At 44.8% G+C, this 26,566-nt stretch overlaps 1 protein-coding gene across 1 annotated transcript in view; it reads left to right on the top strand.

Moving 5' to 3' along the window:
- Positions 1 to 26,566, top strand: part of TMEM132B (transmembrane protein 132B) — a 359,857-nt gene that overhangs the window by 301,108 nt on the left and 32,183 nt on the right. Inside the window, exon 5 of the mRNA XM_045779135.2 lies at positions 14,065 to 14,208. Coding sequence (XP_045635091.2) covers positions 14,065 to 14,208 — 144 coding nt within the window. The remainder of the gene's footprint in view (positions 1 to 14,064; positions 14,209 to 26,566) is intronic.

Here is a 26,566-nt window from a genome sequence, read left to right on the forward strand (position 1 = left end):
CTTAATCAGAAAGCTGTTCTGCAGTGAGTTTTCGTTCTTGAGGGAAATGTGATAGGTTCGGGGTCAAAGGCTCTGCGTGCTCTTTCGGGTTTTGTCTTTCCAAGGATGTTCTGCCCTCCCCAAGTCACCTGTCCTTGATACCACACCGTGTAGACTATGTGAGTTGTGGCACACACCAGGTATATGGGTATGTACTCATTTGTTCAGACACCCTAATGACTCCAGGCTTGTGCTAGACTCCCAGCATTCCACAACCTGTCCGAGAAGCAGCGTGTGAGCTATGATGCCATGTGCTAAAAGGAGGCATTGAGAAAGCCCCATGGGGTCGTATGCGAGGAAGCCGTTAATTCTGACTGGGAGATGTCATCTGGGAAGGCTTCACATGGGAAAGAACACTTTAGTGGGATCTCGAAGGGTGCACGGAGGTTTTCCAAGAAACAAACGCAGTGGAATTGGTAAGCCGCCTTTACTGTGGTGATTTCTATGACATAAAATAGGATATTATGTAGAAACAGTACAGGAATGAGACTAGTCAAAGAAGACCCTCCCTCTGGGGATTAATGAGAGAACCTAGAAAGGGCTTAGCATTCTGTCTGGCACAGAGTGTTTTATGATTTTCCTGTGTTGATATTATATTCTTCTTAACAAGTGGAATAGCATGGTGGCTATGGGCACAAAGTCTGGAGTAAGACTTTCTGGGTTTTAGTTCTGGGTCCAGCATTCAGTAATAAAATCTTGGGTGAGTTTTTATGCCTTCGTTTTCTCATCTGTAAAATGGGGGTGACTAGGGTTCTTCCTCATAGATTTATTATGAGAATTATATGAATAAAAACATGAAGGTATAAATAGCACCCACATATCATAGCTATGCCATAGCATCTTCTGGTTTTTGTCGTTTTTCGCCTTACTTGTACACCCAGCCATGCCCCGAGCACGTGCGCTGAACATAGGATTTTGCTCTACTGTGTTCCATAGGGAAGCCTCCAGGGACGTGACCGTGTTGAGAATCCCTGGCAGGTGCACCCCACTTTCAGGGGCGCTTTGCCAGCGTCCTGGCATGTGAGGATGATCCCCTGTGCCGGGGCCAAGCCCAGCGGCCTCAGCTGCAGGCACAGGCTACAAGAGGCAGGGCTGGACTGGGGCAGGCAAGCCCCGTGGTGGACACAGAGGCACTGGCTGTACGGAGCAGAAAGCCCTGTGGCTCAGATGAGAGGTCTGGACGCTTCCGTTCTCTTTGTTGCTGGCTCAGCCGGCTTCCTGCCAATCATGGTCTGCTCTGATTTCAGCGGCTCACTAGCTCCCTGTCTTTCTCTGCTTGTCTCCCTCATTTGTCTCTGTCCCTCTGCCCTTGCCCACTCTGCCTAGGTCGGTCTGTCTTTGTATATCTCCCTGTCTGTCTCTCCCTGTCTCTTTAGGACTATACGTTCTCAGTCTTTCTGTCTGCCTTTTTCTTTTTTTTTTAATAATAATTTTTTATTATATTATGTTAGTCACCATACAGTACATCCCTAGTTTTTGATGTAAAGTTCCATGGCGGAGATAATGCTAAGCGAAATAAGTCAAGCAGAGAAAGACAATTATATGGTTTCACTCATTTATGGAACATAAGAAGTAGGAAGATCGGTAGGAGAAGAAAGGGTAGAAGAAAGCGGGGGGTAAGCAGAAGGGGGAATGTCGGCCTTTTTCTGTTTTGGACCATGAGTTCTTCCTCCCTCCCATCCCCTCGCTTCAGTCCCTCCCCCGCTCCTGCCTTGTCCCTCCCTCCCTCCTTCTCCACCCATCCTCACATGGAAGGAGCCTGCCTGAGGGACTGAGAATCAGCCCAGGCCGGCAACCCAGGCTCGCCTGCTCACTGTAGTCGCGTAGGGCACCAGCCAGTCCACAGTAACTGTCGGGGGGTTGTTCAGGTTAGAACCGAGTTCTCCTTGTGGGCTTGGGTTTCAGAGGTGCTAAGCGTAACCTCAGGATCCTCTCTCTCCGAGACGCCGTCAGATCTGGTTTAGCTTTTCATTGAACCAATGTCTTCAGCTTGCTGGTCCTCTGACAAGCAAAAGTTGTGTTAAATTTCAACGTAGCTCAGACTGGATGGGAAGGTTCCCTCCCCCCAGGCAACAAAAAAGCACTGCGTACAGGTTACAGGTGTATTGGAGGAAGGGCTAATCATGAAGCAGAGGAAGGAAATTAGAGAAAACACGTGTAATTGTCATCCAGAGCCTGGATGTGGGGACACATAGGACCTGCCCGAGCTAGAGGTGGCCAAGGTGCGGCCAGCCTGTAATCCCGCGTGCATTCTGCGTGTGTCCCTCTGACTCACACGTGGTGTTTGTGAGGCTGCCCTTCTCCTCCCTGAGTTTCGGGGTTTACCTCCCTCTCTCTGCTCCCGTGTTGCTGCCTCTGTCTAGCTTTTTTAAAAAAATGCCTGTGTCTTGTTCTGTCTCTTTTTGTTGGACTTAAGCTTGTGTGTTGTCTGCGAGTCTCTCTAGCTTTCAGTCTGGCCCTCCTGTCACCGTGGGACGCTTTCGCTGTGGTCAACAGCTGAGACCTTGCCGCCCCCCAGGCAGTGCGGGAGGCAGTGGTCCCTGTCCCCACGGAGCCTCCAGGCTTGCAGCCGTCACTGGCTCCAATCTGCCCCCTGCAGACCCTCGGGATGCACACGGAGCCATGTCAGGACTCAGCCATGTGCATCCTGCTGTGTGGGCGGTGGACAGAAACGTGACTGTGAGGCCCCCTGGGCAACCGCCTTCCCTGTGTGTGACCCCGAACCTCGTCCGTTTGGTGGCCCTTACTACCTCGCTGCTCCTAGTCACTGGGTGAGCTCGCCGGACACCCTGCGTGGCTGCTGGTCACAGGTCCTTCCACACGGCTCTTGTCTCTTCCCTCCACGCTGCGACCCAGGAGACACGTGGACTGTACTCCCACGGAGACACATTGTATCAGCTCCTTCTGAGCGCCCTTCTGTTCAAAATAACTTTCTCCATGTTATTTGGGGACTCATAAAGAGCTGAATTTGAAATCACTTATTGCTTTATGGATAATAAATTATTAGAACCCCAAAATAACTATCACGTGGAAGGAACTGGGCTGATTTCAGAGTTATATAATACACAACAGTGGGATTGAAAATCATTGTTTAGGTTGGAGCCAGTGTCCTTGTTTTTCTCTGAGTGAAGCTTACATCTGTCTTGCAGCTTTAGAAATCAGAAGTCAGGGTGTCTGAGATCAAAACAGGGTCAGAGTTAGATTCCCGTTCAGGGGCTGACACCCCTGGGCCGGGGACCAGAGGAGGTAGGCTGCTGGGCCTCTCAGACTGTAGTCCGGACCCTCCCACAATGGGGGAGCAGCTGGAATGGAACCTGCTGGAAGCCGATGTGGTCATGGTGTGGGGCTTTGGGGCTACTTGGCTGTTCCTACTAAACCTTAAGTTTTGCATTTGTAAAATGTCTTCTTACAAGGTGTTAAAATCAAAGCTTGTACAATTCTGTCTTTTATCCTTACAGCTTTTAAGTTAGGCCAAGAAATGGAGTGTTGGCTTTGTTTTACAGGTGAGGAGCTGAGAGGAGGAGTAGCAGGGCGGCTAGAATGATGGGCTCTGGCGTCTTCGTGCTTTTGTTCACATCCCGGCTTGGCTGCCTAGCAGAAGTGGGATTCCGGCCAAATTAAAGGACCCTTTTCAGCCCTGGTTCCCTCCTTTGCGCAATGAGGATGAAAGTAGTAATCCTTCAAGAGGGACATTTGAGGATTGAGATATTAATAAGGCTGGTTAATGTTTATCAAGTATTTATGACGCAGCTGGCTGTTCTTCAGAGTGATTTTTCCTTTTAGATGTCAATACATATTATACTGTATTTATTATAAATATGCATCATTATTAGCAGATAATGCATGTAAATCACTTAGCACGGTGCCTGGCACTTACCTAAGTGTTTAAGGAAAGTTAGTTGTCATAAACAATGTTCGTTAGGCACTAACCATGTCCTGTATCTATGCATTCATTCACTGATTTGGTTCCTCATATCATTTTAAAATTTCCTGGGAGTCTGAATAAATACATTTCCCAAAAACCTTCAGCAAAATTCCCCAGGTGGCAGCACCCTCTCTCCCTACACAAACACGCATTATTGCTGTTTTTATGAAATGTTTGAGTCCCAGCCATGGTGATGCTTTATCTGCGAATGCTTCAGCGTGAATTCCCCAGCACTCTTGCACACGTGGAGTGAGATTATCAAAACCAGGAGGTTAATAATGGAGACAAAGAATTACCTCGGCCCCAGACCTTACTCAGATGTCCTTGAGCGTCCCACCTGCACTCATTATAGCAAAAGAAGCATACCTGTGTTTCTGTTGGAGGAGCCGGTCTGGCGTCACGCATACATTTGTTATGCCTGTCTGTCCTCTTCAGTGTGGGCATTTCTCGGTCTTTGAGTTTCAGACTGTGATGCCTTTGAAATGTACAGTCCAGTTGTTTCATAAATGTGCCCCCAAATATGACTTTGATGTTTCCTCATTGTCAGACTCACTCTTTTTGGAAACACTTCGTAAGTGATGTTATGTCCTTTTGCAGGACGTCGGATGTCTGTTTATCCCTCTAAGTGATGTTACCTTTGATCACGTGCATGACGTGATGTATGCTGGGTTTTGATGCCACGTAGTTACTGCTTTTCTCTTTGAAGTTAATAGATCTCGTGCACAGAGATACATTGGCACTATATGAATAGCCTGTTTCTTATCATACTTTTAATTACTAGTAGCGTTCATGCTGACTCTTGCCTGAAACAGTTACGGTGATAAATGGGGGTTGCCAGATGGTGGTATTTCAATGTCATCATCCGTTTTTTCATTTATTAGTTGGAATTCTACCCTAAGGATGATGTTTCCTTTCTCCCGTTTGTTTGTTTATATCAGTATGGACTCAGAAGCTTATTATATATTATATATGTTATGTAATATGTTATATTATTATAATTAGCTATTACAGTTACTTATAGTACTGTAAGATTATCCCGGATTGGCCAGTGGGAGTTCCTTCAAGTGGTCTCCTAGGTCCTTTTGACATTCGTTCGAGCACTCTGCTCCCTTCTGGCTCCACAATATATTTTAAGCTCATTATCTTGTGCTTTCTGTCCTTTGGCCCTAGAATCAGCCATTTCTCTGAGGAGCTCCGTTTCCCTTTTCTTGGAGAAGATACTTAGAACTAAAATCTGTGTCTTGCTGTGCTGATTGCCAAGGTGTAATTGCATCAAAGCCCTCTGAGTGAAGAGAACAATGGAAAACTGATACAAATCCACACCTACATTTGCACACCCATGAACACACACACACACACCCATTGTCCCCCATGAGTTCATGGCTATACTCCACTTCCAGTTCATGACCAGTTAACTCTTACCCTTTCTTTTTTCCATTTAAAAAAAAAAAAAGATGTATTTATTTTAGAGAAAGGAGAGAGCACGAGTGGGAGTGAAGATGGAGAGAGAGAAAGAATCCCAAGAAGACTCTGCATTGACTGTGGAGCCTGACCTGGGGGATCTCCATCTTACGACCCTGAGATCACAACCTGAGCCGAAACCAAGAGTTGGATGCTGAACTGACGGCACCACCCAGGCGCCCCACTTTTTTCCATTTTAAATCACTTCTCTAGTGGTGAGAAACCTGGCTCTCATTATTACCAACAATTATGCTCAGTCCTAGAATGCACTAAAGTAGTTTTGGAATTGCTAACCCATACTGTTATGGAAAACACCCCTAACTAGAATTCAGTATGTGTTTACACATATTTGTGTTCTTGGCCCGAGAGTCAAAATAGTGCTGAAGTTATATGCAGCTCCTAGATTTTCATAGTTTTAAACAACGATGGTTTACCCTTGCACACATTGAAGGTCCAACACACATCTGCTGGGGGCTTTGCACTGCATTATCTTTCTCTGGACCCAGGTTGACAGAGAAGCAACCCAATGTCCATCAACTAATAACTGGGTAAATTAAAGGTGGGTCTATGCATACAATGGAATATTACTCAACCATAAAAAGGAATGAAGTGCTTACACAGGTTACAACATGAATAAACCTTGAAAACATCACACTTTGTGAAATAAATCAGGCACAAAAGGGCATTTATAATATGATTCCATTTATATGAAATGTGCAGAGTAAGCAAATGCATAGAGATGAAGGCAGGTGGGGGGTTGTGAGGGGCTTGGAGGATAAGGGGAGGATGGGGAGTGACTAGCACATGCACGTGGTGTAAAATGTTATCCAGCAGGTCAAACAATCAATTGGATCCATATATTGGTTCACAGTCGTGTGGTGTGCTTCAGTTTCCTTACCTGTAAAATGAGAATTTTTTCAAAGGATTTAAAAGGATGACAGACAGGGGTGCCTGTGTGGCTCAGTCAGTCAAGCGCCTGACTCTTGGTTTTGGTTCAAGGTAGAAACATAATCGCAGCATTATGAGACCAAGCCCTGCATCAGGCTCTGCGCTCAGCACAGAATCTTTGCTGGAGATTCTCGCTCTCCCAACCCCTCTGCCCCACCACCCACTTGCACATGTGTGTTCTCTCTCTCTCTCAAATAAATAAATAAATAAATAAATAAATAAATAAATAAATAACATCATTTAAAAAAAGAAAAAAGGGATGACAGACAAGTAAGACATGCCCACCAGTTCTCTTTTGGGGCACTTTGTTTGGCTGGATTTCACTGTCCACTTCAACTTAGGTATGGGTGATGAAACTCGTGTGGAGTAATGAGCGCAGGTCCAGTCAGAAGCTCTAAGAACACAAGACCCCATGCTCTCGCTTTCTCTGTCACAACAACAGTGGCTACTCTGCCAGCCTGGCTCCAGAGTAAGGATAGTGCGATGCAAAGTCATGAAGATTTACACCTGTGTCTTATTCTGAGAGGTTTGTAGCTCTTATGTTTGTGTTTTTGATCCATTTTGAGTTAATTTTTGTACATGGTGTGAGGTAGGGGTCCAGCTTTTTTTTTTTTTTTTCATGTGGATTTTCAGTTATTCCAGCATGTTTTGTTGAAAAGACCATTCTTTGAAACCTTTGAATTGTCTGGCACCCTTGTCAAAAATCAATTGGTTGGAAATGGAAAATGTGAAGCTTTATTTCTGGAAAGTCAATTATATTCAGAAAAGGGTGAGTCCTCCAGCCTTGTTCTTTTTAAAGATCATTTTGAGTATTGGAGTCCCTTCATTTCCATATGGATTTGGGAAACAATTTGTCAATTTCCGTAAAAAAGCAGCTGGACATTTCATGATGATTGCATCAACTGCATAAATCACTGAGGAGTATTGTCATCTTAACATTAAGTATTTCAATCTATGAACGCAAGATGTTTTTACGTTTATTTAGGTATTCTTTAGTTCTTTTAAATGATATTTCATAGCGTTCACTGTACATTTTTACACTTCGGTTAAATTTATTTTAAGTAATTTATTATTGTCGATGCTATTGTACACAGTAACTTACCTTTGCTCTTATTTCATTGATTTCCCATATTGCTTTCTCTTCCTTCTACTATTCATTTCCACTCTATTCTTCATTTGTAAAATTCTGTGACAGATGCTAGCATAAACCAACAATACACTGAGAAAGAATTTTTCCGAGAAACAATTTTAGTGGCTCTAATACACAAAGAACTCTTAAGTAATTCATTTAAAAAATACAAACAGGCAAATAGAAAAATGAAAGTATAATTAGAAAAATAACATAATCAAACAATTCACAGGAAAGCAGATGCAAATAGAAAATAAAAGTATGAAACAAATGTTCAACTTTGAGTTCAGAGAGATATTAAGGTAGAAACAAAATGCCTTTTTTTTTTTTTAACCTTTCAATACTGACAAAAGTTAAACAGATTGATCTCATAAAATGGTGGCAAGCATGGAGCCACAGTCTCCCGTATTACTGATAGATGTGAAAACTGCTACTATACTATTGAAAAACAATCGGGCAGTACTTATTAAAATGAAAAATATGCATGCCCTTGAGTTTTTGTTTTTGTTCTAGAAGTTTATGCATTATGGCATGTTTGCCACAAGTAAAGCTACCATCTGTCATGGTCCGTCGCTATTACCGCATCACAGACTGTACCCCTTATGCTATCCCTTTTATTCCTGTGACGTCTTCATCCACTCTGTTCTTTATTCCTTTCTTCTTTCCGCTCTTTTGGGTTTAGTTTGCTCTTTTTTTTTCTCATTCCTTAAGGTGGAAGCCTAGGTTATTGGATTGAGATTTTTTTTTCTTTTTTATAATGCAGACATTTACAGCCATAAATTTATTTCTAAGTACTACTTTCCCCGCATCCCGTAACTTTTGGTATGCTCTGTTTTTGTTTTCACTCATCTCAAAGCATTTTTCCAATTTCCCTTGTGATTTCTGCTTTGAACCATTTATTGCTTAAAAGGAGGCTGTTTAATTTCCACATGTTTGTGGATTTTCCACATTTTGTCCTCTTTTCGTGTTCTATTTTTACTCCATTCCAAAGGAGAATACACTAGTGAATTTTCCATTTTCAACTCCAGGATTTCCATTTGGTTCTTTTGTTCATAATTATTCATAATTTATATTTCTTTATTGGTATTCACTCATTGGTGAGACACCTTTTTCATACTTTCCTTTGGTTCTTTAGACATGATTTTTTTTTTTAAGTTCTTTGAATGTATTTGAAGTAGCCGGTTTAAAATATTTGCATCTTTGTCTAGTAAATGCAACATCTGGGCTTGCTCAAGGACAATTCTTCTCGATTGCTTTTTGTCCTGTGACTGGGCCATACTTTTTTGTTTGTTTGCATGTCTCCTAATTTTGTTGTTGTTGAAAAGTGGAAAATTTTAAATGATATAATGTAGCAACTCTGAAATTGGGTTATCTCTTTTTCCCTGGGTTTATCTTTATTGTTATTTGTTGTAGTAGTTTGTTTAGTGACTTTTATGAACAATTCTGTTAAGTCTCTATTCTTTGTTCTGTGTGATTGCCGAAGTCATTGGCCTGTGTGGCAGTCAGCTAACTATTGGACAGAGATTTTCCTAGACACTTGGAGTCAGTAAGTGTCCCAGTCTTTACCAAGAGGCTCTTTGGGTGTGTTGGGACATACTTTCAATATTAGCCAGGCATTTGACAGCTCTGCCTTAGCTTTCACTTCCTGCTTTCATAGAACCTCAAAGTTAGCAAAAGGTGAGAACTTATAGGCTTCTCAGGTCTTTTTTGAGTATGAACACAGTCCTGGGCATGCACACAGCTCTAAGTTAAGCATGGTCTTATAGATTCCCCAGGTATTAGCTTTTCACAGCACCTCTGCATATCTCATTCATCATCTTTTCCTTTTAAGCTTTTGGGTTGGTCTATTTTTTCACACCAGACTTTATTCACCACCTATGAAGTTAAACAATTGCCTACAATTGCTTTTAACAAATACCTCTAGGGGAAAAGGTTTTCACACTGGCTGAACTCAAAGTCAAGTCAAATACTGACAGCCTTGCAAATGGGATCTTCCAGGGGGCTATCAGACAAGTCAAATAATGGCAGTTCTTTGGGAATTAGGGTATGAAAGGTCTCCAGCCCTGATCTGATCTCTCCAGTGGCTTTTGAACTACAAATCCAGTGGTTTTGACTGTGAATATGGGCTGTAATTTTTTAAAGCTACTGTGGGGCTGAAAAGTAGGGGATGGGAATAAATCAAGTTAAAAAGCCACAAAGTTCTCTGTTTTTTAACCAAGGTTCAGGCATTTTTCTTGAATAAATGCTCTCCTGGTTACATAAGCCTTTGTTTTATTTCCAGAGTTCTAAAAAAGTTGATTTTGAATTTTTTTTCAGTTTTCTCATTGTTTTTATGGAGAGACTTTTCGGATGTCTTTATTCTGCCATTTTCACTGCTGCTGCTCTCGTGTGCAGCATTAATGGAAACTCATCTTCATAAAGGAATATAAATATGCTTTCAAGACATAAAACCTAGAGCCTGCACAACAGGAACAGAATAAAAGACTTGTATTTTGATAGATGGTGAATTTTTAGCAGTCTCTGGCACCAGGGGATGATTTAAATGTAATATTTAACAAGATAAATTGCTTTCTCATTGTGTCAGAGGCAGGTAGGATTGCCTTTGGGATTTGGGGGAGGCCATTGATGGACACTGGAAAACATGGTTGCAAAAATCTCAGCCACATAGGCAAAAACTAAAGGAAGAAACATGGCTGCAGAGGTATTTGAGATAAAATCACAAGCTTGGGTCAGTTGTGATTGGTTGTTATGAGAAATACAGTCACTTCTCTTGAAACTCAGTTTGGTAAAATTATTGTGCTGTCTTCCTTGAAGGCTGTGAGCTTCTACAGGGTAGAGATTGGTGTTCATTTTAGAGCATAACATGTTGCCTATTCTCACATGTATTTGTCAAGACTTTCAGTTGTACGTTGGCTTAAGTACAACAGTTTATCTTATATATCGAAATTTCCAAAGATAGCAGACACAGATATAGTTGGATTCAGAAACTCAGAAATCTTTCCCAAGAATTTGTCTTATCCTACTCTTGTCTTTGATTTCCTTTGTTTGCATTTCACTTGAATCAGTCTTTGAGGACATGACACTGACCATATTTGGTTCATGTGCTCATCTGTGAAGCCTGACTTGGTGGTCTGAGGTCAGCACCAGAAGCGACATTCATTGGTAGCAGAGTAGGATGATACCCAAAGGAAAATAAAATTGTCATTACAAACAGGAGGTTGGATGGATGTTCAGCATCCACGAATGCTCATCAGGCAGAATTAATGCCTGCCCATTACACACAGCAAACACCCATACTGATTTTTCAGTTGCATTGTCAGTAGAATTTAGCCATTTGTTCTGGAATCATGATATAGTCTCTGTTCTTTGTACACATTGCAATCACACCTGCACCCACACCACTATCCCACCTTTGGTGAGTTCTCATCTCAACTTCTGCAGTACTTCCTGCTTCCTGTCCTTGCTATACCCCTTAAATATAAAGGTACATATAGTTCATGTCCCTGGTGGCAATAGGATACTCAGGAACATGAACTAGAGTTACACGCTTTTGGACTTAACTCCTTGAGAGTCCATACAGAGGAGAGGACATATGTAAAAAATCCCAACTTATATTTTCATCTTTCTTAGATTGGGTTGGCATTGTTTACAACTGCTCGTTACAAAGTTGATGTTTTTTGTTGACAAGTAGCTGTTATGTTTCAGGTTTACTCTCAATGAATAGTAAATCTGTAACCTGGGAGTAATACTAGGAATTATCTTGGAAGGGTTATTGAGTAAACTGAATGAGCAATTAATTACATGGAAAGTACTTAGAGCACTGCCTATCATCATCATCATCATCACTTATTGACTCCATCTCTTACCCATCTTCAGGTTTAAGGTGGATAATGAGGGGCTGATTTAGAAAATCGAATGTGGAACCTACTTAGTACTTGAGCTGAGAATACTGGCTCCAAGAGTGAAAGGAGCACTTGAAATAAATCATCCATTGGGTTGATTCTGGTGGAACCAAATACTGAGTGTTCAGAGGATCTCGCCGCTGAGCCACATCACCCAGTTTCCCACCGGCTTCTCCAGTTGACTGTCTTCGAACAAGTGTGGAAGGACCATCTTCACCAGAGTCCCTTTGTGAACCTACCCAGTGGTTCTTTAATTCATTCATGGAGCCAGTCTTTCATCGCGTCTTCTGCAATACCTATATTTATTGAGCTCTCGTTGCTCATTATATGCCAATTCTGTTCTAAGCTTTGTACACACATAGTTTCATTTAATCTTCATGAGGTCACCCCACAGGATGTATTTTTATTTTCCCATATTCCAGATCAGGGAGCTCAGGCACAGGGAGAAGTGAGTAACTCGTGGCGGATCTGATAAGGACTATAAAAAGCCATTTAACACACCCCTACTCCCTGCCAGATCCATGACAGACACCCACTTTCCCAGCCTCTTCTGCAGGTGGGCTGGCCATATGACAAGCTTTGGACTTCCTGATGAAAAGAGACAGGTGCAGCAGGTGCACTCTCTCTCTCCCCATCCCACCTTCTCTCTGCTGAGACAGTGGGACAGATGGCTGGTGTGATGGATGCCATCTTGCAACCTTGAGGGAATGGCCAAGAGAACTGCGGAGAAGTAGCCCTGACCTCGTGGAGTCACCGGACCAGAGGCAGCAGCCACAATCATCCAGACTTTGGTTATGTCATGAAACCCATGTTGGGTTATTTCACTTGAATCAGGTTTCCCGTGACGGCCGAAACAGAGGCTGAGCCAGTTTCAAAGTTGGACAGTCCGTTCCAGAGCCAGATACCTGCTCTGGTTCTGTGGATGCCATGCAGGTCAGAACAAAGGTGGCTGAGACCCTTGGGGAGTTTAGAGTCTAATGAGTGGTTAGAGATAGAAACATAAACACGAGATAAACATAAGGGGAGCATTGGTGGTGATTACCGTGCAGGGAAGACTAGGCAGTGCTCATGCACCCTGTGGAGGGCAGAAAAGCCCCATTCCTGTGAAGAACTGGGCACGGAGGCTGAGATGGGAGGATGGCAGGAGCAGAGGAGGGTGGGGTGGAGGGCTCTGCATGGGGAAGAGCAGGAGACACGCTGAGCATGTGCTGCAGTGGGAGAGAAGTAAGAGAAATCTGTGAGGCTCCCTGTGGGGAGGGACAGTGGGAAGGGTGAGAGAGCCGGAGGGTGGGCCAGGGTCAGATCACCGCTGGCGGAGAACATGGACTCTATCTTAAGAACAAAGAGGAAGACACTTTCAAAGAGTTTCAATCTAGGGGAGAAATGATCTGAATTCTGTTGAGATAAAAAAAGATTCTCTTGAACCGTTGTGGGGAGAGTGGACACAGGAGATGGGTTGGGGGCTGTTGTGGCTGTCCCAGTGAGGACAGTCTCTCCATGGGAGGTGGTCATGGAGATGGCAAGAATGTGCAGGACAGAAGTCATGAAGGTGGACCCTACAGGACCCCAGGAATCGGCAGAGGAAGTGAGAAAAGAACATGAAGCTGGCACTCACAAATCCCTGGACTTAGAAGGGATCTGGGGGCACTTGGCGGCTTGTGGGGGAGGACGGGTGCTGGCGTTGGGCTGATATTCTGGGATTAGTTCTCTTCTGTTATTTGTACTGTTATTTGTCATCTTCTTTTTTTAAGATTTTATTTATTTGAGAGAGAGAGAGAGAGAGAGAGAGAGGGGTTGGTTGAGGGGAGTGGAGGGAGAGGGACAAACAGAGTCTGTGTTGAGTGTGGAGCCTATGCAGGGCTCGATCCCATGACCTTGAGATCATGACCTGAACTGAAATCCAGAGTTGGCAGCTTGACTGATTGAGCCACCCAGGTGCCCTGTTATCTGTATCCTTCATCTGAAACAACACTGAGGGCCATGTTCACTCTGTTAATAAGCTCTGAGCATAGGCAGTCACTTACCAAGTGACCCTTGAGTGGAGATTTGTCTGATAGAATTCCTTACTAACTAGAGCCCCGAAAGTGAAGTTTTCTTTGTCCTGTCAAGCCCTCCCAGATTCATTGTCTCTTTGTCTAAAAAGTACAGAAACTGCGTGCCATGGTCATTTCTTTAGGCCTCAATTTCATGACTGGACCTCTGTGCCTACTTCATAAAACTCTGGGTTTTTAAATTCATTCATGGAGCCAGTCTTTCATCGCGTCTTCTGCAATACCTATATTTATTGAGCTCTTGTTGCTCATTATATGCCAATTCTGTTCTGGAGATTTGGTGAATGTTGGAAGGCACCCTGTGCAGTGTGTGAGCCCGGCTGTAGGCTGGGGTGTGGGGGGTGGCGGGAGGGGTCTTGGGGGGATGTGACAATGTCCCTGCCCCGGGGGGTGGAGAAGGAGGTCTAGTGGTCAGGCTTCCTGAGCTCAGTCTGGGATAGAAGCTCCTGACTCCAGAATTTCCATGTTGCAAGGCCTGGGGAGGTGGCCCATGCAGACGGAGTTTTAGCGGCAGGGAGTGAGCTAAAGTGTAACTAGTCTGGCTGGTGGCTCCCTGCCTGCTTGCGGGCTTCCCTGTGTATGACCTGTGCCCTCTGCTTTCCTGTGCAGGACACGGAGGTGCTGAACACGGCCGTCCTCACCGGGAAGGCTGTCTCGGTTCCCGTCAAGGTCGTGGGCATTCAGGAGGATGGCTCCGTGGTGGACGTGTTGGAGGCTGTGGAGTGCAGGTCTGCGGATGAAGACGTCGTGAAGGTAAAAGGGGCCTTACCACTGGGCCTACCAGGGGCCCATCCCTCTGTTCCAAGGTCTTGTGGGGCTGGAGCCAGGGTGACCACACTGAGGAATGGGGCACTGACCCCTCCTGTTTCGCTCCCTGGAGTGGGGATCCCTAGCATCTTAAGCAGAAATAATTTTCTTCCCCTCCTTTTGGTCATAAGACAATATTTCCCTAATTTTAGCAATCCACATGTCATCTCAATGTTTGCCAACTTCCTGTGTAAATAATATTATTTACTCAACAGATTTTCTTTAAATGCCTCACTTTTTCAAACTTAGTACTAATTTAGCCATTGAAGGGAAGGAAACAATTCTTCCTTTACCCTTCATGTTCTTCCAGCTGGACTAAGAATTAAATTGACATGAGACATATTAACAGGAGAAAAAACCCAGAGTTTTATGAAGTAGGCACAGAGGTCCAGTCATGAAATTGAGACCTAAAGAAATGACCATGGCAGGCAGTTTCTGTACTTTTTAGACAAAGAGACAATGAATCTGGGAGGGCTTGACAGGACAAAGAAAACTTCACTTTCGGGGCTCTAGTTAGTAAGGAATTCTATCAGACAGGTGCTCTGACCAACTCAGCTAAGGCACACACCTAGTAAGGAATTCTAGAAAGAATGTGGGCTGGGGTAGTAAATTAGTAAAAAGTTCCAACAGATGTTTATACAGCTTTCTTGTCTTTCTTACCACTGTCTCTAAATTTCCAAGCTCAGTGATGACGATGTCTCTTCGCTTCTGGTTACAGGGAGGGCATCTTTCACATGGGAAATTTCGGGGTGCAGAGGGGAGGGGATGAGTGTCCTTGCACGGGTTGTCTCTTCATTCTTATTTAAAATAACCCATATGCCCCTATGCCTCATTATAAAGACATTACAGCCCATGGTCTTGATGTGCTAATTTTTTGTTAATATACATTAAAATAGATAACTGTTAAAATAAAAGTCCCTCCATATGCCTCCTAACTTAATTTGAATACCAGTGGGATTCAGCTATTGGTTTGGATAATCTGGCCATGGGGCATTTCCTCTGGGTTCTTTGTTTTAATTAGCTGTATTTATGACTCCAAATTCAGCCAGGAATCAGCGCATGGGTTATTTCATGTTCTTTGTAGGGGTCTGTGTGAACCACCTAATTTAGAGTTTCTGCCTGTTTTTTTATTGGCACACTGGTTGGCCATTTCCTTTTGTAGCAGACACCTCATGGAGAAAGAACTTGAAGCTTCAGAACTGTCCTTTCTCTCTCAAGTTGCTAAGGGAGCCCCCAGGGCCCATCCATTCATTCTAGAAGAATAAGGCAGTAGATTCTGTCTTCCCTCACATTCCTCAGGTTCCTGTTTAGAGGGGAAATGAAACTTGGTCCCAGGCTGAAGAACTTCGTGGTAGACAGAAAAGCCTCTAGGGTTCTCCTTGTGGTGGAAAAGATTTGGGAGGGGCTGATTTCTTCTCTTGGTGACCTACAGGAGCCTGTGCCTTAAGCCAGAGATGGTTTTGATAAAGAAGAATTGATGTGTCTGTGAGGCCCAATTAAAAAAAAAAAAAGTTAATCCTTAGGAAACCCAAATTTGGCACAGCCTGCTTCCTGGGCTTGGAATGCTAATTCTCCCTGGAGACAGAAGGGGGATTGGCTTCAAAGCATATGCAGCCTTGCCCTGGGGCTCCTGGCGGGCCTTCTACTCTGTGGGCAGGTTTGATTAAACAAATCTAAAGCCTGTTGTATTCAGAGTTTAGGAAGATCTGAGCCAAGCCATACAAGCTCCTCCCCATGAAAGGAGAAATACTGATGGTGCGTGGTCCTTGATTGCCTTTGACAATGCACGTTATTTACTGTTCCCATGTCACTGGGGGGGCGGGGTGGCATATGGAGATGGCGTCTGGGGGATGGTGGCCCAAACAAATGGTCTTCTAAGTCTGCAGCCCTCTACACCTGTGCTCCCTCCTGAGAGCCTGGGGGAGCCCCCCCAGAGTGAGGAGGGTTCCCCCTCTGCTGCCCTGGAGAGCTCTGCCCTCCTGTACTGCCTTATACTTGCTAGTTTCCCCTGCACAGAAGAGAACTAGAAATATCTTCTGCCCAGCCTGATAGATACATTGCTTTGGAAGATAATAGTTTTGGGTTTGTTTTTGTTTTTATTTTTTACTTAACTGTCACTTTTGTGGCCTCACGAAGACGGAGCTTTCTTTGAGCAAATTATGACCTCATCTTCAGAAGAACAAACCTGAGTGAGCAGACCATCAAGCTTGGAGCTACTTCTCAGACTTTTCTAGGGGAGCCCAGGCTCTGTTGCAAATCCTGGGGCCCAAGTCAAGGGAGGGATGTTAATGAATTGGCTGTGGTGCATTTGTCACGGGTTTAGTGTCAATATTTGTAGTAAATGTTGCCTCCACTCTGAGACAAACAGCATCACCCTCAGAGCTGCGCCCTGGCCTCCGTGTCCTCCCAGGGGCATTTCCAACCATGGGGGACATTTGTTAGCAGCCCACAGGGAGACCCCCTTAGCCTGCACAGGTGTCATTCAGTTACTTCTTCACAGTTACAGAAAGCTCTGTGTGCTCCCCAGGGAGAGTCTTGCAGGGTTCACCAAAGAGCTTGGTGCCTTGGAAGTTCTATGCATTGGGACTGTGATTTAGGTAAGGGAAAAAGTATGAATTTAGGAAGATGTAAAGTCCCTTTGACTTGGGATTGAATGACTTGGGGGCGTACAGAATCCGAGGACACAAATGATTTTGAAAGGCTAGATGGAAGCTTGGCCTAATCCGGCAAGATTGGGAGGGATAGATTTTAAGTTTTAACTTCTATGTAAAAAAACCACATACACAGTAGAAGATGCATCTTAATAGTAGAGTGTGTGTGTCTATTATTTAATTTTTTGCCACCCTGTAAAAATTGTCAAATTCACATAGAAATAGGGGTTTCTAGCTTCTTATGAAAATCACAAGGTCAGGTTGCTTCTTGGGACCCTCACCTGGAGCTGCCTGGAGGACACCCCTGTGCATAATGCCTGGGCCCCCCAAATCACCACAGTCCCCACCACTCCCTCTCGCTCCCCCATGGAGGCTTGTGGGGCATCTGTCACTTCTCGTCGCACTCCCGCTGATGGTTTTCTGATAGTAGATTTCAGAGGAAAGTGAGGCACGTCTTGTACCCTGGTTGCTATTAAAAATCAGCAACAAATGCTAGTCACCCTGACCGGGAATTCTGTCTTCCTAGGCAAGGGAGCAACACTGGAAATTGGAGTGTCTTCTGCTTACGGGTGTCTGGGGGAGCGGAGGGCCCTTGACGTCGGTCACAGAGAGATGGTTGGAGGACGCGTGAGCGTGTAGCCTGGTGATGAGAAGAAAAGGCCCAGGGGCGAGGTGAAGAGGGGGAGACAGGACAGCTCTCTAGAAGCCTTCCAGGGGCCATGGTTCGGAGATAGAGTGGGTGTGTGCTCTTTAAATCCCCAGAGTGGAAATTAAAAGGGAGCTGTGCCAGCTCACTCTAGAGAAAGAGCACGCAGAGCTCGTGACTCCCTTTGGTTCGGGTTTCAGAAGGTCGGCATCGGCTCCAAGCCTGACTCCGCCTCTGTCTCTGTTTGACTTTGGACAAATCACTTACCCTCCCTGAGCCCCATTTGTTATCTGTAAAACAGGGATGATGATGACACAGTGTGGAACCTTCCATAGGAAAAGTCTGTGTATATGGCAGAGGCAGAACTAACAGTAATCAAAGTAATCCTTGAAAATCCCTGAGAGAACACCTGGGTTCAAAAAGTTCAAAAGACAGTTGATATTAAAAAAAAAAAAAAAATTGTCTCCTTGCATTTGAGCTGTGGCCAGATGTTCTGGGGCATTGTCAGTCAAGGCTAGTTTGAAAGGGAACGCTCAGGTACCTCCGCAAGTTAGACTGGAACAGAGTTGGTGGTGAGATACATGCCCATCTTTTATCCTTCTCTCTTACAGCTTTTGCTGGAAGTGTCCTCAGATGGCAACCCCCAGTCATTGCAAGCACATATAACTGAATTTCTGCTTGTCAGATCTGCACGATAGAATCCCAGGATGGAACTTTGGGGATGATTAAATAAGCTTATAAAGGAAGGCGTGCGGTGCTGGATCTATAATAGGTCAATAAACATTATATCTACATATCAACATCCATATTCATATCTGTGTATTTTAACCCCGACTTGATTGCAAGGTCTACAGAGTCTATGACTTTGTTTTATTAACGATGCTCTCCCCAGTCCTAAGCAGAATCTGGAACACAGTGCGGGCTCAGTAAATATGTGTGGAATCTACTAACAAATGAATGATGAATGAATGCTAGAGCTTCCCGGAGATAACGGGCCAAGAGTGGTTGCCTGGTCTTTATCAGAACATTTCTAGTGGTTTCCTGTCACTGAAAGTCTTCAAAGAGGGGGGAGAGGGACATGGCACTGGGTAAAGACCTGGCTCTGGCACCGTGATACAAGGCTGCTGCTGTTCTCATGGGGGCGTTCCTGTGCCACAAATGCTTACCTATCAATAATGGACGTGTAGGGGCAGTGTACCAGGCATCCATCCAGAGGTGGAACAGTATGAATTCTGTTGTTGGGACCTGACAACTGAGCTAATGGGTATTCGTAGTTAACATTTTTTGAGAATATAGTAGGTGACAGGTACTATTACAATGAGGACGTTAGAAATATTGACCCATCTTGTCTTCACAACAAGCCTTCAAAGTAGGTGATCCTACCATCGCCAAGTTTGTACACGAGGAACAGGCACGTAGACGGGTAAGTCCCTGGGGCAGTGAATGTGGGGACAGAGTTCCCACGCAGCGGCCCCTGGTCATCTGGAATTGTCACCCTCTGACCCACCTGTGAGCCAGGAGGAGAGCATCGTTCTCTGGCTTTCTCATCCAGAAGTCTGTGATCATGGACTTTCTGAGTTTGTCGAGGACTTTTGTTTTCCTCCTCATTGCCTGGAAGGTGACGTATTAGTTTCCTCTTGCTGCTGTAACGAATTACGGTCAACCCAGTAGCTCAGAACACAGCACATTCTTTATCTTACTGTCCTGGAGCTCAGGAGGCTAAAGTGGGTCCTTGGGGCTGCATTCCCGTCTCCTGGCGTTGTCCAGCTTCTAGAGGTGCCTGCGTTGCTGGCTGTGGCCCCTCCGCCATCTGCAGTTTGGCGCCATGGTGTCTTTCACCCTCTCTCCCTCCCCCGCCTCTGGTTCTGTCATTGTGGTTCTGACTCCGGCCTCCTGCCTCTCTTTCCCAAGGACCTTGGCAATCATGTTAGGTCCACCTGGGTAACCCAGGCTAATCCTTTCATCTCACGTGTCCTTATCTCAGTTACCTTTCCTGTGTGCAGTAGTTTTCTACAGCTGTCATAAGTTCCCACAGACTCAGTAGCTTAAAACAACATACATTTATTTTCTCCCAGATCTGGAGGCCAGAAGTCAGAAATCAAGGTGATGGCAGGACTCCACCCCCTCCAGAAGCTCTAGGGGAGGATCCTTCCTGCCTCTTCCAACTTCTGGTGGTTCCAGGTGTCCTTAGCCTGTGGCCATGTCCCTCCAGCCTCTGTCTCTGTCTTCCCCGGGTCTTGCCCTTGTATGTCCACGTGGCCGTCTTCTAAGGGCTCTGTCAGCAGATTTAGGACCCACCCTAACTCAGGATGATCTTATCCAGCAGCTTTCATTACATCTTCAAAGACCCCGTTTCCAGATAAGGTCACGTTCTCAGGTAGCAGGGGCTAGAACTTGGACATAGCACTTTGGGGCTGCAGGTGAACCCCCTACACCACCCTGTAAGGAATGTGTAAGGTAACACATTCCCAGGTGCTGAGAATTAGGGCATGGACATCTTGGGGGAGGGTCTTTATGCTGCTCCCCTAACATATTTTCTTGTCTTTGCTAAGTTTCTTTAAAGGTCTTCAGAGGAAGGAAGAAAAATGCAATTTCCACATTGTAATTATGATTTAATCTTTGACTATCTATCCTTCTGATCAGTGAGGGCCTCATGTGCTCCTGTGTCGGTAATTGTACTGTTTGTCAGTGAACTGTGGTCTCCGGAACCACAGTGGCCAGCCACGCCTCGTCAGCAGGGGAGGAACTCATTCAGGGTTGTAGAGAAATAAATGTAAGCTCATGCTGGTCTTGAAGACGGTATCCGCCATCTTTTGGCTGGCATAATTAAGTTCCCAGCCTTCCGGTGTCAGCTGGACTTGTGATAATGAGATGCTAAAGGCCTCATAAAAGGGCATTGACATTTTAAAGCCTTCTCTGCCCCAGGGAAGGATCTTGTTTCCAAAGTTGGTCTGAGAGGGGTAAGGGAAGGCAGTGGAAGTGCTGTAAAAAATACAAAGTTTTCTGCTACTCACTGAGATGAGCAATGTGTGGGGAGCTGGTCACTAAAGAGAACCCGATGTCCCCTCTGGAGGACATCGGCTTTGACAGAGCAGCTCCTTTTCTGGGTTTGGCAGCACCTATGAAAAGCCATGTGAGCCCGTCTTCCTTGAGTGGTTGGATTAGTAGAGTGGGTATGGTGGAAGGTAGGCGTGCCCTGAGCACGGTCCTTGGAGAAGCACATCGGAGCTGGTGTCGCTGAATACGGTGGAGGCGCTTGGACTGGGCCTGGTGTGGTAGGTGTTGGCTGGTGCACAGGTAGTGGTGACATCCTGCACTGGTGAGTTTTGTTTTGTTTTCATTTGGTTGCAAGTCATAGAAACCCAAATCCACTGTCTTAAGCCAACAAAGGGGCAGTGTATTGAGTTGTGCAACTAAAAGCCAGGGTGACTTCAGGCAAAGTTGGATACAGGGGCTCATCTGGACTTGGTCTTTCTCCTCAAATTCTGCCTTCCTCTCTGGGGTTCTAGACATCTTCTTCCTGCGATCATGCTGTTTCCTGTGCCCAGCACTCCTCCCCTGTCCCCTGCACCTGTGGACGTCCCACTGTCCTCTGCTCTTTGCTCAAGGCCCCCCTCTGTGCAGTCACCTTGTTCCTGCCATTGTGCAGCCCACGGGTCCTCCCCCCTGTGTGTCCCTAGGTAGATACATGTATTAGGGACTCGTCACATGGCACGTCCTCATGCATGGTGGCACGTCTGCCCCTTGAGGGCAGGGTCCGTGTCCCACGGGTGGTCCTGTCCTCAGGGTCTATCCAAGTGAACAGTCACCACAGCACACAGTGAACACACCTAGCGACAGCACGCCAGACCCCGTTCTGCTTGTGTCAGATGTGGCAGAGTGTTCCACCTGCGTGGCCCCACAAGGTGGGTGTGTCACCGCAACCTACGGCTCCGGAACCCGAGTTGCTGTGCTCAGTGCATTTTGAGTAAACATGAGTCCACTGCACATCCACATTCGTCCACCAAAATGTGGACCAACAGTTCTTCCTGTGTCTTCACTCATTCTACAGACAGACGTTATAAAGACAGATGTTTCTGGAAACCCAGATTTTTGTGGAAAGTTCTGACTTTTAAGTGATAGCAAGTCCTTCAGTTGAAAGAGCTCTGCAAGCACATCTTGCCTGGGGCTGCTGGTCATCTGACCTTCCCGCCCTGGGACAGCAGGACATGAAATGGAAGAGGCCCCCCGGTCGCAGGTGGGGGTGGGACAGGGGACGTTGTCAGGACCCCACAGGTGTCAATGAAAGGGAGGCAGGGGGCTCACGGTGGTCTCTGCACTGACTTCTCTCAAAAGGGCCCTTGTCGGTGCTGGGCTACAACAGGCTTCCAAAAGGCTCTCCGATGGATCCTAATTTTATTTAGAAGGAGACAGAGAGAAATCCAAAGGAGGCTTAAGGCGATTTCTTTCTCTCTTAGCAATGCTTGGCAAAAATTCCTACAGAGAACACTGTTATTCTATTTCTGGGCATGAATTTCCTTCCCTTTGCCCACCACCAGGAGCCAGGCAGCTAAGAATAAGTTGTCAGGCAGCTTGGCTGTTATTGCCCGATTTTGTCCTTCTCTGTGCCGGCGATTTGGACTTTTATTGTTCCTTCCTAATTGGGGACAGGGCATGCATTTCCTGTTGGCCGGGGGATGGGTAAGGCCGCCTTCCCAGCGCTTTCTTCCCATCAGCTCCACTGTGATTTCAATATGAATTAGCTCTTTTGTTCATTTCTGTCTTTGGCATTCCAATTAAGAGCTGACATTCTGGAATTGTTTCTGCGTAATGCAGAGAAGTCTTGGCATGAGCCAGAGGAGGCCCGTGAGCCTCCCTGCCTCGCTCCCTCGGTCAAGATGACCACGTGCTCCCTGCCCACCTCTCTCGGTGCCCCCCATCAGCTCTTCTCCATCCTGCTCTGCTCAGGTCCGAGGTTGGGTTGGGGGGGGCGGTGCTAGGGTCTTGGGCCTGTGGATGTGTCTCGGGTATCAGGCAGGACCTGGGTCTCCTGGAGACAGATTTATTTTGTGTTCAATAGGAGGAAAGGGGACCCTCGTTGATGTTGTGGTGCTTGGTTCACAACTTAGACTCCCACCAGGCAGCTCTGGTGCCGAGCAGAGTGTATCAGCTCCATAATCAAATTCACTGGGTTCCCCGAAGAACTCAAATAATCTGCACAAACTTTAGCAGTTAACGGGGTCACTTAGCCACAAGCAGTAGGCACAGGTGTGAGTGGATTTTAGTACAAAGGTGTTGTGTAGAAGCTGCTATCACACGTGACCATTTTTCTAGCAGCTTTTGAGGGTGTAACGGGTAGGCCACAAACCGCACATATTTAAAGTATACAAATTTGCTGTTCCAAGTCCTACATCACCAAACTCAAGACAGTAAACATCCTCAATCCCCAGACTTTCTTCATGCCCCTTTGTAATATACCTCTCCTGTCCCTCTCCAGTTGTCCCCAAGCAAACTCTCTGTCCCTGAAGAAGGATTGTCATTTTCTGGAGTTTTGTATAAATGGGATCATAGAAAGTGTGTTCGCTTCCTACGTCTGGCTTCTTTCACCCACACAGTTAATTCGAGATTCACACATGTGGTTGTGTGTATCAGAAGCCACTCCCTCTTCCTGCCGAGTGGCACTCCACTGTGTGACATATCGTAGATCATCCCTCTGTTGGCAGACATCCGGCTCGTTCCTGGTTTTTGGCTGTCGCATCTATTGCTGCTGTGAACATTCATGCAGGTTTTTGGACATAAACTTTTGGATTAGAAAAGTTGAATCATATGGTAAGTGTACGTTTAAATTTTAAAACCCTGCCAGACTTTCTAAAGCAGTTGCACCATTTTACACTCCTGTCATCAGGGTTTGAGAGTGCTAGCTCCCCCATACCCTTGTCCACACTTGGTATGGTCTGTCTTTTTAGTTTTAGCCAGTCTACTTGTACTTCCTTATAGATTAATGATGTTGGACTGTTTTCATGTAAGATTTGCCATCTACTGATCTTTGGTGAAATGGCTGTTCAGATCTTTTGCCCATTTTTTCATTCGCTTGTTTGCTGCATATTATTAAGTGTTGAGAATTCTTTTGGTTACAGGTCCTTTATCCATTATGGGATTTGAAGTCTGTGGCTTCAGACTTACAAACCTAGATTCGAACACAAAAATGAAAACCCAACAGAGGTGGTCCGGATTGCTATTATCTCCCAACCTATGAAGCACCGGGAGTTTCAAGATATTCCAAAACCTTCCTTCCACAGAAATAGCTTTAGAACACTGTATCACTAGAAGGGCAGAAGCACATGATCAGCTCAATAAACACAGAAAGCATCGGACAAAACCCACCACTCCTTCATGCTAAAACACCCAGCAAACTAGGAATAGAAGGGAATTCCTCAACAGGATAAAAGGCATGTCCTTAAATTTTCAGAGTTAAGTTTTATACTTCCTTTTTTGTTTGTCCCTAAGTATCGTGTACTTTTGGTGCTATTGTAAATGGAATCGTTTAGTGATTTTTATTTTCAAGTTGTTCCCTGATAGTGTGGGGACACTTACTTGATTTTTTTGTAAGTCTGTGGCTTGTCTTTTTCACGATCAATAGGGTCTTTTTTCTTCTTTTTACGATAGGGTCTTTGGAAGACATAAGTTTTTCGTTTTGGTGAGGACCCATTTCTCTGTTTTTGTTTTTTTTCTTTTACAGATTATACTTTTGCTGTTATATCTAAGAAATAATTGCCTAGCCCAAATTCATAAAAATTTTCTTATATGTTTTCTTCTCAGAGTTTCATAGTTTTAATTCTTATACTTAGGTTTCTGATACATTTTGAGTTAATTTCCATGTATCATGGGAGCTAAGTACATAAATTCATCTGTTTTGCATACAGCCATCCGGTTGTTCTGGCACCATTTGCGGAAAAGACTGTTCTTTCCCCCATTGAATTGTCTTGGCATCCCTTTTTGAAAATAAATTGATCATATATGTAAGATTTAATTTATGCATTCTCAATTCTATTGCAATGAATGAAAAGTCTCTCCTAAGGATAGTACCACATTCTCTTGATTACCCTTGCTTTGTAGTAAGTTTTATAATTGGGATTAGTGGACCCTCAAGCTTTGTTATTCTTTTTTGCATTGTTTTGACTATGCTGGGTCCCTTCACTTTCCATATGCATTTCTGGATCAGCTTGTCAATCTCTACTGAAAGGGCATTTGGAATTTGGGAATTTTGATAGGTTTCACATTAAATCCGTAGATTGATTTGGGTAGCATTACCATCTTAACATTAAGTCTTCTGATCATGGATATGGGATGTCTTCACATTTGTACAGTCTTTATTTTCTCATGACAGTATTTTAAATTTTCAGAGTTAAGTTTTATACTTCCTTTTTTGTTTGTCCCTAAGTATCGTATTCTTTTGGTGCTATTGTAAATGGAATTGTTTAGTGATTTTTATTTTCAATTTGTTCCCTGATAGTGTGGGGACACTTACTTGATTTTTGCATATTGATCCTGTACCCTGTAACTTTGCTGGGTCTGTTTATTAGTGTTATTATTGTTTATTAGTGTTAACAGCTTTTTAAGTGGATTCCTTAGGATTTGCTATATACAGGATCATGTTGCCTATAAAGAATGATAGTTTATTACTTCCTTTCCAATCTGAAGTCTCTTATTTCACTTTCTTGCCTAATTGCCCTGGCTAGAAGCTCAGTAAAATGTTGAATAGAGGGGCACTTGGGTGGCCCTAGTTGGTTCAGCGTCCGACTCTTGATTTTGGCTCAGGTCATGATCTCAGGGTCGCAGGATCAAGCTCCATGTTGGGCTCCATGCCTATGGGGAGTCTTCTGGAGATTCTCTCTTTGCCCCTCCCCCTGCTCATGCATTCTCTCCCTCTTTCTCAATTAAATAAATCTTTAAAAAATGTTGAAGTAGTGAGAATGGACATTTTTGTCATTTCTCTGATCTTAGGGAGAAAGTACTTTGTCTCCATTAAGTATAATGTTAGCTGCGAGGTGTTTTTTTTTTTTCCTTCTCTTTTTTTGGGGGAGAGGACATGCCTTTTATCATGTTGAGGAATTCCCTTCTATTCCTAGTTTGCTGGGTGTTTTAGAATGAAGGAGTGGTGGGTTTTGTCCGATGCTTTCTGTGTTTATTGAGCTGATCATGTGCTTCTGCCCTTCTAGTGATACAGTGTTCTAAAGCTATTTCTGTGGAAGGAAGGTTTTGGAATATCTTGAAACTCCCGGTGCTTCATAGGTTGGGAGATAATAGCAATCCGGACCACATCTGTTGGGTTTTCATTTTTGTGTTTGAATCTAGGTTTGTAAATTCATGCTGCTTAATTGTTTCTCAACCCCAAAACAGATGGGGAAAATTGCAGCAGCAGAGCTTAGTCTTAGACTCGAGAATAAGCTGTTGCCGTCCGTGCCTCGTGAGTTAGAGTCTGAAGCAGAGTGCGTAGAGGGAGGCTTCTAGATTGAAAAATTTGTTGTATAAACATGAGCCAGGTTTAGGGATGGACTTTCTGGAATGCCAGCTCTCTGGGGCAGACATGCTAATCAGGGCAGGAACCTGATCTGATTTGGCTCCTCCTGAGGAATGTCCAGTCCCCTTGACACGGAGCTTGATTTTAGAAGCAGAAGCCCCTGATGTTTTTAGACGTTTGTTTAGGCAGGGGTGCGTAGGCTGGTTTTGTGTGTGTCCTATATAGTGAAGTGAAACTAAGTATAAAAGTGTTTTTCCCAGCACAGCAAGGAATCGGGACATTAGTCGTGGCACATCCCTCCTTCCACGAGCAGATCCCTGGTGTTTGCACACAGCCTGTGAGGGGCATCACAGACAAGGGAGTGGGGCCAAGTTATGTTACGTCATCATCTCCGGTAGCTTCCTACTCTGCTAAGTTTCTGTGCTTTTTGTTAAATCCATGGGGACCTTTATCTGGTCTTAGGAGTGGAAGTGTCTAGCACCCCTCTTCTGTCCTGATGTAACACGG

The sequence above is a fragment of the Ursus americanus genome, chromosome 30 (genome assembly GCF_024610735.1).
Source record: "Ursus americanus isolate L20-20 chromosome 30, mUrsAme1.1.p, whole genome shotgun sequence".
Classification (NCBI taxonomy): Eukaryota; Metazoa; Chordata; class Mammalia; order Carnivora; family Ursidae; genus Ursus; species Ursus americanus.